A 13,530-nucleotide genomic window follows, 5' to 3' on the forward strand; every position below is an offset into this window, starting at 1 on the left:
TGGCTAGAATGCAAGTTCCTTGACCGGAGGGATTATTTTACTTTTTATCTCTCCCTTCCCCCATCCCACCCCATCCCGCATAAAATGCGGCGCATAGTAGGCACTTTATAATTGCCAGTCACAGGGAGCTGGATCTAATGAATTAGAGACGGCCAAGTTCTTATCTGCTCTCCCTTTAACCAAAGAAAACAATTTCAACCAATCAGGGAGCCCCAAATCTTAAAAGTACACAAGGAGTTAACCCCACCTCGTGCCCTTAAGAGAACATAAAAGCTTCCTTTCTTTTTTTTTTTTTTTCCCCACCTCTCTTTACAAAGTCTTCCTGGTCACTCCGCCTCCTCGAGTCTCCTCCCTGCTCACTCCCTCCAGCCTGCCCCGAGTACAAGTTCTCTCACCTTTAAGATTCCAAAAACAACACCTGGTTTAGCGTGGTCAATGGTTAACACTTGACCGGCTTTATATAATCCTTGCCCGGCTGGGCAGACTCCTCTGTTCAGCACCGGCCAGCTCCCGCCGCCACCATGGCAAAGTGGGAGCAGCTCCTATGGGCTTATCGCAAGTATCTGATGTCCGTCCTGTTTCCCATCTTGCTGCTGCCCCTGCCCCTCCTGGTCTCGGGCAAGGTAAAAAAAGTTTTTTGCTTTCTGGAAGTGGGGCAGAGAGAGCTTGGGGGGGAGGGGGAGGAAGGAAGGGTAGAGATGGGGTGGGCAGATCTAGAAGAGGAGGGTGAGTCTCCTGTTCTTTGCCCCAGTTGCCAGGAGAAGAGGATGGCTTTTGAAAGGCTGCTGTCTCTCCTGAGTAGTCTCTTTCTCACACAAACTATCGGAATCACGTGTGTGTGTGTTGAGGATGGAGGAACCAGGATAGGTGGATTAGTTGGAAGAGACTTCAATGGCATCCCCTCATTTTCTAGAGGAGCGCCCTGAAGGTCAAAAGATTCAGAGCTGGAAGGAGCCTCAAAGATGCTTATCCAACCCTTTTATTTTTTAAAAAATGATGGCAGAGAACTTGTAACTCTGGAAGGGCCACACAGCTAGTAAGTGTCTGCGGCAGGATTTGAACCTGTCTTCCAACTCCAAGGATTTGCCTAAAATCCTACGAGTAATAAGCAATAGAGGCTGGATTTGAACCTGGGTGCTCTACACGCTGAACTTGCACACAGTCTAACTTGCTCTTGCTTTAAGAAGATTCATCTGATCCATGAAAGATACTAGTCCTGAGTGGGAGGCAAGGGGGAGATAGAAGTGGAGTAACATGGTCTCCTTTCTCTCCTTGGTAAAAAGATCTCAAAGCACGAAGAAAGTGAAAAGTCAAGTTTGGCTTGTGTAGTTGGGTTCTGATGCCTGGGTTAACAACTCAGGTTGAGGTACCCCTAAGAGACCTGAACTAGGGCTTTTGAGGTTCCCAAATTAGACAGAGTCTGGTCAGTCTGGAAGGTACAAAGAGTGGAGAGTCTTTAGGCTGACTGACAAGTTTAACAGACAGCACCCTGAAGCAAGAACCCTATCCCAGCTCTGGTCCTTTCTTTGAAGAACAGGAATAAGGGAGTTCAGGACAGGGACCTCCAAAGTAGAGTGAGGGAGAAGAGGGAATGGAGATGCAGGAACAAGCATAGCCCAAACAGATCTGTTTCTTGGACTTTGGGGAATCTTGATAGTGGGGGCAGGGCAGAGCAGAGTCTGCCTGAGCAACTCCAGGAGGCCAGTTATGGGACAGAGTGTCCTGGCACTAAAGTTTGTTTCCTCCTCTCCCTACCATTCAAGGACCAATAGAGGCAGCCTCCTCTCCTGTTCATCCCAGAAACGTCAATCTCTCTACTTTTTAGGGGTACTTCAAAATCCTCAATAGCACCATTAGTAGCCCCTTATCAAAGACGAACAAAGGAAACAATTGTCCCATAGCCTCTTCAGAGACAGGCTGAAACAAGGCACAAGGTTCCGACAAAATATAAAACTTCAGCAGAGGCTGAATCTGATTTTCTCTAAAATCAAGGGAGTCAAACCTTGCACATCATATATCTCTATTTGCTATTACTCTATAGTTTAAGACTGTTTGTCCTTCCCTCTCAAAGAGGACCACAACATCAGGGAGGTGATACCATAACAAATGAACTGGATGTAATGGAGGAAGGGCTGAGCAAGGTCACCTGTTTCACTTTTCCCTCCAGAGCCATCTGGGTCCAGTGGCCAGATAGAGATCAGGACGACTGGGGATGGCCCTGGATGGAATGGGAAACCTTGATCTTTTTAAGCTAAGGTCTTCTATAGGTCTCAATTTGATTGAGGACACAATCAATTAAGTCTAGGCTGCAATTGAGGCAAAGAATGGCATTTTTTTCCCTAGGCAAAAGCAAAAGGAAAAAAAAAAAAAAGAAAACTCTAAATCAACCAAAATCAATCAATCTGGGAAGGGAAGACCCTTAAGAGTTTCTGGCCAAAGCAGAAATGATTGCTATTATTTACATTCAATCTGAGTCAATCTGGACCTTTCCACCAATGTCCAAATGGGGCTTGGCCTGGAATCTATTGGTGGCCAATCCAGGAGAATCTGAGTGGTTTTGGTTAGGCACAGAAGGACCATCTTGATTTTTCTTGCCTTCACAGTTCCTTGCCTCTGTATTGTGTACTTCCTCTCTAACAAGCCTGTGTTCTGTGCGGGGCAGGATGTTCTATTGTCAGATAAGGACATTTAGTTATTAATCAGATAAAACAAGCCCTAACCCCAAACTCATTCACCCCCCTCCCTATCCAATGCTGATGACTTCCTGGTTTATTTCTGAGACTGACTGTCACAGGATCCTGGATCCTGCCCATAGAATCCACCTATCCCTAAACTTGGTCTTTCTCCCTCACTGTACCTCCAGACTCTTCTTTCCACAATCCCAGTCACATATTTGTTCATTCTTCTCAATAGTATTTCATTTTTCCAAATACATATAAAAGTAGTTCTCAACATTCATTTTTGTAAGATTTTTGAGTTCCAAATTTTTTCTCTCTTCCTCCCTCCATTACCTCCCCCCTCCCCAAGACAGCAAGCAATCTGATATAGATTAAACATGTACAATCCTTGTATTTGTTCATTCTTCATTCAAAAGTATCTATTATTTTTAGATGACAGGCATTCTGCTAGGCACTAGGGACACACAGACAGAACAGAGAAAAAGTCCCTGACCTCAAGTGGTTTGCATTCTACTTAAGGGGAAATAAATCACGATTAGGAAGAAAATTAATAAATACAAAACAAAGGTGGGGGAGGGGGAGAACTTTGAGCATTAGTATAGTACACACACTCAGGAATGCTGGAAGACAGGTACGTAGGTAGGCAGTGTGCTTGACACATAAGGTAGTGATCCAGGGAAACCAACAAGGGAAACAATGAAGACAGAGCAAACAGATCCATGGTCAAATCTGGGCCTCCCAGGGCATGGAATTCATCCAGTTTCTCATCCAATCATTAAAGAAATAGTGAGGTTGATATCCTAAGTCAGTAGACCTGGATTTAAGTTCTGATTTGGCCATTGGGTAAGCCACTCTGAACCTCAGTTTCTAAAAGAGAAGAAAAATATGGAGGTTATAAGGACTGAATGAAGTAATAGATAGGAAGACTGGATGCAAGGAGTGATTCTTGAAAATAAACTACATGTAAAGTGAAAACCTGAAGGGAGCAAACTTCTGGTCTAGCTGTCAGCAAGTCCCTCAATAAGCATTTATTTACTAAGCATCATGTGCCACTATGGTAGATAAGACAAGTTTGTTAGTTTTCAGACATTTCAGTCAGGTACTACTCTTTGGAACTCCATTTGGGGTTTTCTTGGCAGAGATACTAGAGCAGTTTATCATTTCTTCCTACACAACTCATTTAATGGATGAGGAAACTGAGGCAAATAGGACTAAGTGACTTGCCCAGGGTCACACAGCTAGCAAGTATCTTAAGGCAGGATCTGAACTCAGAGATATTCCTGATTCTAGGTCTAGATCTCTCTCTACTGTGCCACCTAGCTGCCCCATGTTTACAAACAACTTTAGTACCAGGGCATTTATGATAAACACCATAAAGGTACAAGTAAATGCTATAGAAATTCAAAGTGAGGAAAGATCACAAGGGAATCAAAAACTTTTCACATAGATCCTTATTTTACAAGAGGAAATCACCCAGAGAGGTGATGTGATTTGCTCAACATCACACAAAACTTGAAACCCTTCCTATTGAAGCCAAATCCTGGTGTCTTCCTGCTAAACATTTCCTCCCTTATGAATGGGGAGACCAAAGGAGGCTTCGTGGAGGGACTATTTTTACTGGGTTCTCCTTGAAGACTTTCTTCTGGTAGGAATGATGATGGTGAGAAGGGATTCCGGATAGAAGGAACTGTGTAGAAATGGTTTGGAGGTAAGAAAGCACAGGGTTTATAGCATTCCAGATCCTGTGCACATATAAAGGAAGGGAGAAACTGAGGTTCCAGAGCCTGAGTTTAGATGCAGGATCTGGATGAGAGTTTTTTTCATTAAACATTTATTAAGTATCTACAGTGTGCACCTGCTAGGTGAGAAGGTAGAAATAAAGTTTAATTAAAACATAAGAACTTTAATTCATAATATTTCATTGCTGACCAGCACAGGAAGAAAACTCAAGGCTCCTATTTCCCAGCACAATGCTTTACCACAATGATTTTAACTTCTTGGTCTCAGGACCTCTTTATTCTCTTAAAAATTACTGAAGACTTCCCCCCTTCCCCAAGAGCTTTTATTATGCTATGTCATATCAGTTTTTACTATATTAGAAATTTAAATATTCTCAGTATTGTAAATATAGCTTTTACCTCAGACTCCCTAAAAGAATCAGATTTTTCTTGTGCAGCGTAACTGTGGAAATATGTAAAGAATTGCATATGTTTAACATATTGGATTACTTGCTGTCTAGGGGACGGGTGGGGGGAAGGGAAAAAAATTGGAACACAAGGTGTTCCACAAAGGTGAATTTTTAAAATTATCTATGCATATGTTTTGAAAATAGCTTTAATCAGAGAGAGAGAGAGGAGAGAGATAGAAAGAGAAAGAGAAAGACAGAAAGAGATAAAAAAAGAGAGACAGAAAGAGAAAGAGAGAGAGAGACAGAGAGAGAGAAAGAGTGTGTTTCAGAGACCCCAAGCACTTTCAGAACCTGTTCTTTACAGAAATACGCTGGGCAGTGTTGCTTCCTCACCAGCTTTGAAGTTTCCCCAGTAGTTGCATTTTCTTGGCAACTCAGGAGGGTAACAAAGTCTTGTGACTGACCGATGGACAGTCACTGTCAGCTAAGTCCCTCACAGGTTCATAAGGTTTAGAACTCAATGGAGCCCCAATGGACCAACTAATCCAACCCCTATCATTTTGCTGGAGGAAAACAGATACTCAAAGGAAATAATTAATCCACAGTAAAACTGCCAATTATCAGAAAAGGCCAGATTCATGAGCAGATCTTCACACTTCAGATAAGACCCTATTTCCCTTACACCTCTATATCCCTGCTTGCTGTGCTGCTCTCTTGGGTTCAATTATCATTTCTATGCTCCCAGATCTATGTATGTATGTAACTACCTATGTATCTGTTTATCTATCCACTTACTGTATGTCTATCTATATCTGCCTATTTATCAAATCTCTATTGCTCTCTATTTATATCCCTACTTTTTTTTTTCCAGCTGAAGCATAATATGTTCTGCTCCAGCCTTTTACCTTTACTCTGTGTGTCTCTCTGAAATATGTTTCTTATAAACAAGATATTGTAGGATTCTGATTTTTAATCTACTGTTATCTGTTTTTGTTTTATGATCGTTATGATTACCAGCTGTGTATTTCCCTCCTTTCCATTCTCTCTCCTGTTTATAATTTTTTCTTTCCACCCTAGTTTTGGTCTTTCCATCATCATAGTAGCTTTCTAGGTCAAGGTTCTTGTTTGTTTCTTGTCATTTTCTTTCTTTTTTGTCTATTCTGTGACTTTTAAAGTTGAGCTCTGCTCCTGGAGCACAGGGAGCACTGTCTCAAGCTTCTTCTGCAGCTTTGTGCACAAGGGTTCCTTGTGTTTGGTGACTTGCTTACAGCACCAAGCATAGCCCCACCTAGTTCCACCTGTTATTGCCTGGTTTCCAGGACTAACAATTTGCCTTCTACATTGGGACTAAAGGTTGCCCCACTGATTTGCTATTCTTTTGAGCCAAAATCAATTTCTGATTGTGCTGTGATTAATATCCTCCTGTTGACTTGCCCAGACATTATCTGAGCTGGGTCGCATGCTCCTTTTATCCAAGGGAGAAAGATTTTTCCTGAGGTCCTTCCAAGCTATCTTGAGATATTTCCCTTTGGATAGAACTGATCTCAATACTATCTCAAATGCATAAGGATCCAGCATCTTTCGACTCCCTTGGGTTCACTCATCATTTTTATGTAGAGGATCCCAAGCTATTTCTGTTGGAATGGAAAATTGTTTCAGACCCTCTCTTTTAAGTTCTGTCATTCCAGAATCTGTACAAAGGCTTGGTTTCATGTTGTCGTGGAGGGAGACTAGAAGAGCACAAGCAACTTCCTGGCTTCTCTTTGCATCTTTGGTCTCTTTTCTATATATCTATATCCCTTCCAATATATTTAGCCCTAGTCTCTTTCCTAAATTCCAGTACCCAATCACCAGCAAAGGTGGCTAAGGCAGAGCAACCTTATACCAATAAACCAACAAGCATTTATTAAATACCTACTATGCCAGACACAGTGGTAGGCAAAGAATGAAACAATCTCAACTTATAATAAACTATTTTTAGCCATTAGTTATATACTCAAGTCCCAGAATATTCTTCTTCCCCAACTGTCCTGTCAATGGGTGAGAGAGCCTAAAACAAATGGAAGTGGGCAGTTGACATCCATTTCTACTATACCTGGAAGGTAAAATTGTCCTTCCCCAGCCTCCATTCACATCCCTCTACTTTAAACCAGACCAAGCTCATTGCAAAGACCAAAGACAGCTAAGGCCAAAATGCCTGAACAACAGGGACCATTTCAAATGATGGCTACCTTCTTCTGGAGTTCCCATGGGATACTGGCTAACAGAAGCAGTTAGGGTCTTGAAGACCTCAGTCATTTTCAGTCAGCCACAAAAGCAGTGCTATCCCATCCATATTCCTTTGGGCAGGAAGAGGCATTAGAATTGTTGCTCTTCTGGACCTTGAGAGGTGGGTTCAGATTCCACTCTGATGCTTACTATCTCTGTGATCTCAAGTAAGTCACTTAAGTTTCCTGGGTATCAGTTTCTTCATCTGTAAAAAGGAAAAAGTTGAATTAGATGATCTGCTTCTAAAGGTCTCTTTTACATCTAGATCTTTTCTTTGGTGAGAGAATCTCAGAATCTCAAGTTAGAAGGAACTTTGCCAACTTGTCCAATCTGTACCTGAAAACAAGCAATTTCTACAGTATACCCAAAAGGTGGGCATTTAGCCTTTGCTTGAAGACATCCTATGCATAGAAACCAATGCCATCTCCAAACTACCTCCGTTGCACTTGTGGAGGACTCTACTTTTAGGAAGTCTTCCTTAATTTAATCTAACTTTTCTTCTTGCCATCCACCCATTGCTTCTGGGTCTGCCTTCTGAGGACTATCCTTCCTCTCTGTGACTCTTCAGATATTTGCACTATCACCTCTCACCCTGAGTCTTCTTTCTCTTCTGCAGAATGGAAACTCCTAATAACTTCATCCAATCTTTTTATAATATAACATAATCCTTTTGATTTTTTACTTATTTGTTTAAAAGCCTGTAGAGTCTGCCTTCAGGCAAGGAGGTTACCAGCTTCCTTTGCAGAGCAGGGATAAGTGTATGGACAATAACTGTCCTGTCAACGGGCTGCAAAGAGTTTCGAGGTACAGGAGTCTCAATGCCTTTCAGTTTTTTTTTTTTGATGCTCTTCATTATCCATGCCCTTGCTCAAACATGATCTTATGTTTCAGGGAAGAATTTTCCATTTTTTAAACAATGACCCAGCCTGGGTTCAAAGCTCTAGTTTTCCCTAGAGCTCACTGACTTCAAGCAGTTTACAGAATTAAAGGATTTTGAGCTATAGAAGTTACCTAATCAACTAAATTATTTTGATATATATTTTGAGCTATAGAAGTTACCTAATCAACTATATTATTTTGATATATATTTTGAGCTATAGAAGTTATCTAATCCACTTTGCCAACCTGATTGCTATCTCGAAGAGAGTAAAGAAATTAAATGACTAACCCTAGAAGTATCTAAAAGACCCAGGATTCAAATCCAAGCTTTCAGATTTCAAATCCAATGCTTTTCTCACTGGGCAACCGCAACTACTTGAGAAAACAAGCATAGCTGAAAAGCTGAATCACCTCTTTTAAAGATAAAGAAGAAGGAAAATCTCTGATTCTAGGATAAAAGTTTCTCAGGAGTTATAATGAAAGGTCATTTATTGTAACAACAATCTGATGTGCTGAGGCTTCTCAAAACTACATGACCTGTTTCTGGAGCACTTCTGATAGATTTACTTTAATCTTTGGCTGGACAAGAGCTTGAAAGGTTTTTATCAATATTCACCTTTTCCCTTTGGGTAGAACTGATCTCAATACTATCTCAAATGTATAAGGAGACAGCATATTTTAACTCCCTTGGATTCGATCATCATTTTTATGTAGAGGATTCCCAGATCTCTTTCTTTTTCAGTCTTTCTCTGGTTCCTTCTGTCTCTCTCTTCCTACCTACCTACACATCTAGCTAGCTAATCTCTATTGCTATCCATATCTCAATCTACCAATATATTTATTGATCTATTTAGCCCTGTTCTCTTTCCTCAACCCCAGTACCCAATCACCAGCAACTTGAGAGGTTTGCATGAACTTTTGCCTTTTCCCTTTGGATAGGACTATACCAATATTACCTCAAATGCATAGAGATACAGCAGGTTTCAGCTCCCCTTGGGTTCAATCATCATTTCTATGTAGAGAACCTCTAGATCTATCTTCTGTCTATCTAGTTATTTAGCTACCAATCTATTTAATCTCTATTACTTTCTATATTTCTATCCTTTGTATCCCTATCAATACATTTAGCCTTTGTCTCTTTCCTGAGCTCTAGTACCTATTCACTAGCTGTTTATGGCACATTTCCAAATGAATGTCCCATGGGCACCTCAAACTCAGCACAGCCAAATCAAAACTCATTAGCTTTTCCGCCAAACCCTCTCCTCTTCCAACTTTCTGATTCTCTGGAGAGCCTTAGCATCCTCTCAGTCAACCAGGATGACAAACTTAGAGTCATCCCAGATGCGTCACTCTCACTCATTCTCCATAATCACATCAGTTGTCCAAGTTTGTTGATCCTATTTCCATAGGACATCTCTGGCATCCATTCTCTTCTCTCTACCCACACACACCACACAATCTTATCATGATGACTGTAATTGTCTCTTAACTAGATTCTGTGCCTAAATCTCTCTCTGATTCATATTCTACATAGCTGCCAAAATAATATTCCTGAAGCAAAAGGTTGGACTAGGACACTTTCCTACTCCCTATTGCCTCGAGGATAAGATTTAAAAAGAAAAAAAACAATCTTCCTTTGGCATTTTGAAGCCCTCCACAGTTTAGCTTCAAGTGACCTTTCTAAGTTTATTAATACATTACTCAATTTTAGCCATTCTACATTCCCATGAAACTGGTCATCCTGTTATTCCCTGTATAAAATACTCCCATTTCCCATCTCTGTGCCTTTGCCCATGTCTGGTTTAACTTTCTCCCCACTTTTGACTCAGTTTCCTTCAAAGTTCTAAGTCCTAAGACTGATTCCTTATGAGGATAAAATGACATAATATATGCCAATCACTTTAAGGGAAAGATTTATAACTTAGAGTCTATGAATATAGGGTTTTTCTTTAACAGATATAGTCATGCAAAACATAGTTCCATATTAGCCATGTTGCAAAAGAAAACAGATATAAGAAAAGAAAGTTTTAGAAAGTATGTTTCAAACTCATCAGTGTAACATTTTCCATCATGGGTCCTTTGGAGCTATCTTGGATCATCATTTTGATCATAGTGCCTAAGTCTTTCACAATTCATCATCTTTACAATATTGCTGTTACTATGTACAATTTTGTACTATAGTACAAAAGTACTATGTACATTTTGATTTTTTAAAAACTATTTTGATAACTGTAGTTCAATGTAGCTGATTTTTTATTTTTTGACTCTGGGTATTTTATTTCACTTAAATCTCTGAGCTTCTGTTTTCTGATCTGCAAGATCGAGATAATAATAGTTCACAGGTTTTTGTGAGAATCAAATGAGATAATATATGTAATATGCTTTGCAAACCTCAAAAAAGCTGTATAAATGCAAGCTGTAATTATTCACCATTTCCTTCATGATCTTGGACAAGGCAAGTAATAAAATTCAAGTCAGGACATATATTTCAATCCTGGCTTTATCATTTGCAAAGGACTTTAAGCAAATCATGGCCTTTCTTGGGGACCTCTGTTTATTGATCTGTGAATGAGGGAGTTGGAATTCCAGCCAAGGTGTGCTAGAGCCATCACACATTAGCTTAGGATATTAAATTTTCTGTGTGAGCAATTTAAAACTCCAAAATTGGCAAATATTTCAAATCAGGGTCTTATTGTTTTGTTGATGGTCTAGAATATGATGCAGAAAATGTGATCAAAACAGATTAAATATAAAATATGATATATATTTTTATATACACACACATAAATATTTTTTCTAGGCAGATTATTAAATGTTCCAGACTGATTATTAAATGTTAATCAGCACACTGTTGCTTCCTATTTAAGAATTCTATGATTCTAAATAGGATGATCACTTAGAGGGAAAACAAGTGAGGCTTTCTGAAGTAGACTAGATCTCCAAAGCTCTTTATGGCTCTAAAACTCAGATCCCATGATTCTAAAACCCTCCACTTCTCACAACCACAGTATCCTAGGCTTCCCAAATAGGCAGTTGTTTGATCTGAGAGCATGAAGGTTCTTAATATAATTTAGAGCTGAGAAGACTTAATATATAGACCTGAATTAAAAGATCTAGACAAGAAAGGGACTCTAGAGATCATATACTCCAATTCACTCATTTTACAGATAAGGAAACTGAGGCCAAGGAAGGGGAAATTGTAAATAGAATCAAGACTTGAACTCAGGTCTCTTGGTTTCTCCACAGTACAGTCAGGTCTTATTCCAAAAAAGAGAGGATTGAAGGCCCCTAACTTTTGAGTGATATGGACCCCTTGGGTGTGGTCTGATGAAATCTATAGATGCTTTCTCAGAATAATGTTTTTAAATAAAATAAAACATAGGATTAGAAATAAATAGAAATAAATTACACTGAAGTAATTATGAAAATATTTTTAATTATATTAAGAACTCCAGGAGGTAAGCTCCACTAGTCCTTCTAGTTCATTTACATTCAATAAGGATTTATTAAGCTTTCCAGCTCTTTATTCAGTACTTGTTTTGGGGTCACTAATCTAGCATGGTTTATTACAAGTACATCCCAGAATACGTCAAAAGGGGAGGGATTAGATGGCATCATTCCCATTGGGACTTCCAGTAGTTCCTCAAGGCAACCAAGAGCAACCAAAGCAATTCTAGAATTGCTCTGCCCAGAACCACTGTAAACAATCCAAACCCCTCCACCCCCACACCCCATAGTGGGCATGAGGGAGCATTCTTTAGTCCTTCCTCAAGCCTTCTCATCCACTATCCTCATCCTATATCCTTTTTGCCCTTAAATCTGTTGGGGACCTAAGCCTGAGAGCCTCAGTTTTCTATCAGCAAAATGGGACTAATTATACTTGCCCTTTCTGTCTAGAAAGATTCTTTTATGAAAATCAAATGAACTAATGTGTGTGAAAATGGTTCCTACCCTTCCCCCTCTCACACACACATACTCACCCACTACCACCAAGTAGGACCAGTCTCTACCAGCCTAAGTTAACTATCAAACCAAGGGACAGCCCCGGGGGCATCTGGGCATTTGCTGCTGATGCTCCAGTTATTCTTGCCCTAGTAATGGTTAATCACAATGTGGGTCATTTCCCACAGGCCCTTCAAGGGGCACCCAGTTAATTCTTTCCTCCTCCTACCCCACCCTCCCAGGGTTGGCAGTCTTATTGCCTGTGTCTCTGAGGTGGGACTAGGCAGATTTCTACTTCTATCATCTATCTGTCATCCCAATTGTATCATCCTTCTGAAAGGTGATGCTGTCTTCCATGGGCTAGAGGATCTCTGAGGGCAGACATTGGGGCTTCTCCTACTTCTCTTATCTGTTCTTGGCCCCAAACCCCCAACACATACATGCCTTGTTCAGTTACCTCTTCCCCCCCCCCCCAGGTAATTAGGGTTAAGTGACTTGCCCAGCATCGCACACCTAGGAAATGTTAAGTGTCTGAGACCAAATTTGAACTCAGGTCCTCCTGACTTCAGGGCCAGGACTCTATCCATTGCACTATCAATTCAATTACCTCTTAATCTTAATGGGAGCAATATTTATGTAACTAGCACTTTGCTGTCTTACCAGAAGCCAACCCGAGCTGCTTCTCCCTCCTGGAATCCCTGGTCTCCTCCACATTCAACTCAACTGCACCTTCCAGGTGTCCTTCCTGCCCCCATCCCTACCTTCAGCTTCTATAACCTTCGCTCTAGATTCACTCTGTATGTATCATGTCAATCGTGACTCAACCTATTTGTATATAGGTTTGTTTTAGAATGTAAGCTCTTTGAAGGAAGGAACTATTTCCTTTTTGGTTTTGTATCCCCAGAACTCTGTGCAGTGCTTGGCAAATAGTAAACCATAATAATTTTTTTTTCCCCTGAGGCTGGGGTTAAGTGACTTGCCCAGGGTCACACAGCTAGGAAGTGTTAAGTGTCTGAGACCAGATTTGAACTCGGGTCCTCCTGACTTCAGGGCTGGTGCTCTATCCACTGTACCATTTAGCTGCCCCCAACCCATAATAAATTCATGTCGAATGGCTAACATGGAAACATGTTTTGCAGGACTTCCCATGTATGATGGAGATCATAGTGCTTGCCTTCTCAATGGGTGGGGGAGGATGCTATCTACATCCAGAAAAAAACTATGGAGATTAAATGTAAATCAACATATGCTATGTTCAATTCTTTTTTTTTTTTTTCTCTCTCACATGGTTTTACGTTTTGATTCTGATTTTTCTCTCCCAGCATAATTCATAGAGTAATATGTGCTAAGAATGAATGAATAAATAAATGAATAAACAAATAAATAAATAAAGATGAAGATTAAAAAAAAACCAAATAACTGGATAAATGTTTATTGGTCATATAGAGTGCTGGACTAAGAGACAAGAAGACCTAGGTTTAAATCTTGCTTTAAGATCATGGGCAAATCACTTAATCTGATGTTCTTCAGGGCCAATTCTTTGGAATTTTTCTCTTAAAATTGAAATTGGTGAAGGCAGTTTATTTATATGTAAAATTATGGTAAACATATTTCCACATTAGTCATGTTGTAAAA

The 13,530-nt window shown here is 40.2% G+C and overlaps 1 protein-coding gene across 1 annotated transcript in view; it reads left to right on the top strand.

Annotated features, from left to right (window-relative positions):
- Nucleotides 1–388: 388 nt before the first annotated feature.
- SLC13A2 (solute carrier family 13 member 2) overlaps nucleotides 389–13,530 on the top strand; it is a 48,878-nt gene continuing 35,736 nt past the window's right edge. Inside the window, exon 1 of the mRNA XM_074263694.1 lies at nucleotides 389–623. Coding sequence (XP_074119795.1) covers nucleotides 522–623 — 102 coding nt within the window. The 5' untranslated portion in view covers nucleotides 389–521. The remainder of the gene's footprint in view (nucleotides 624–13,530) is intronic.

This window comes from Sminthopsis crassicaudata, chromosome 4, assembly GCF_048593235.1.
Source record: "Sminthopsis crassicaudata isolate SCR6 chromosome 4, ASM4859323v1, whole genome shotgun sequence".
Lineage (NCBI taxonomy): Eukaryota > Metazoa > Chordata > Mammalia > Dasyuromorphia > Dasyuridae > Sminthopsis > Sminthopsis crassicaudata.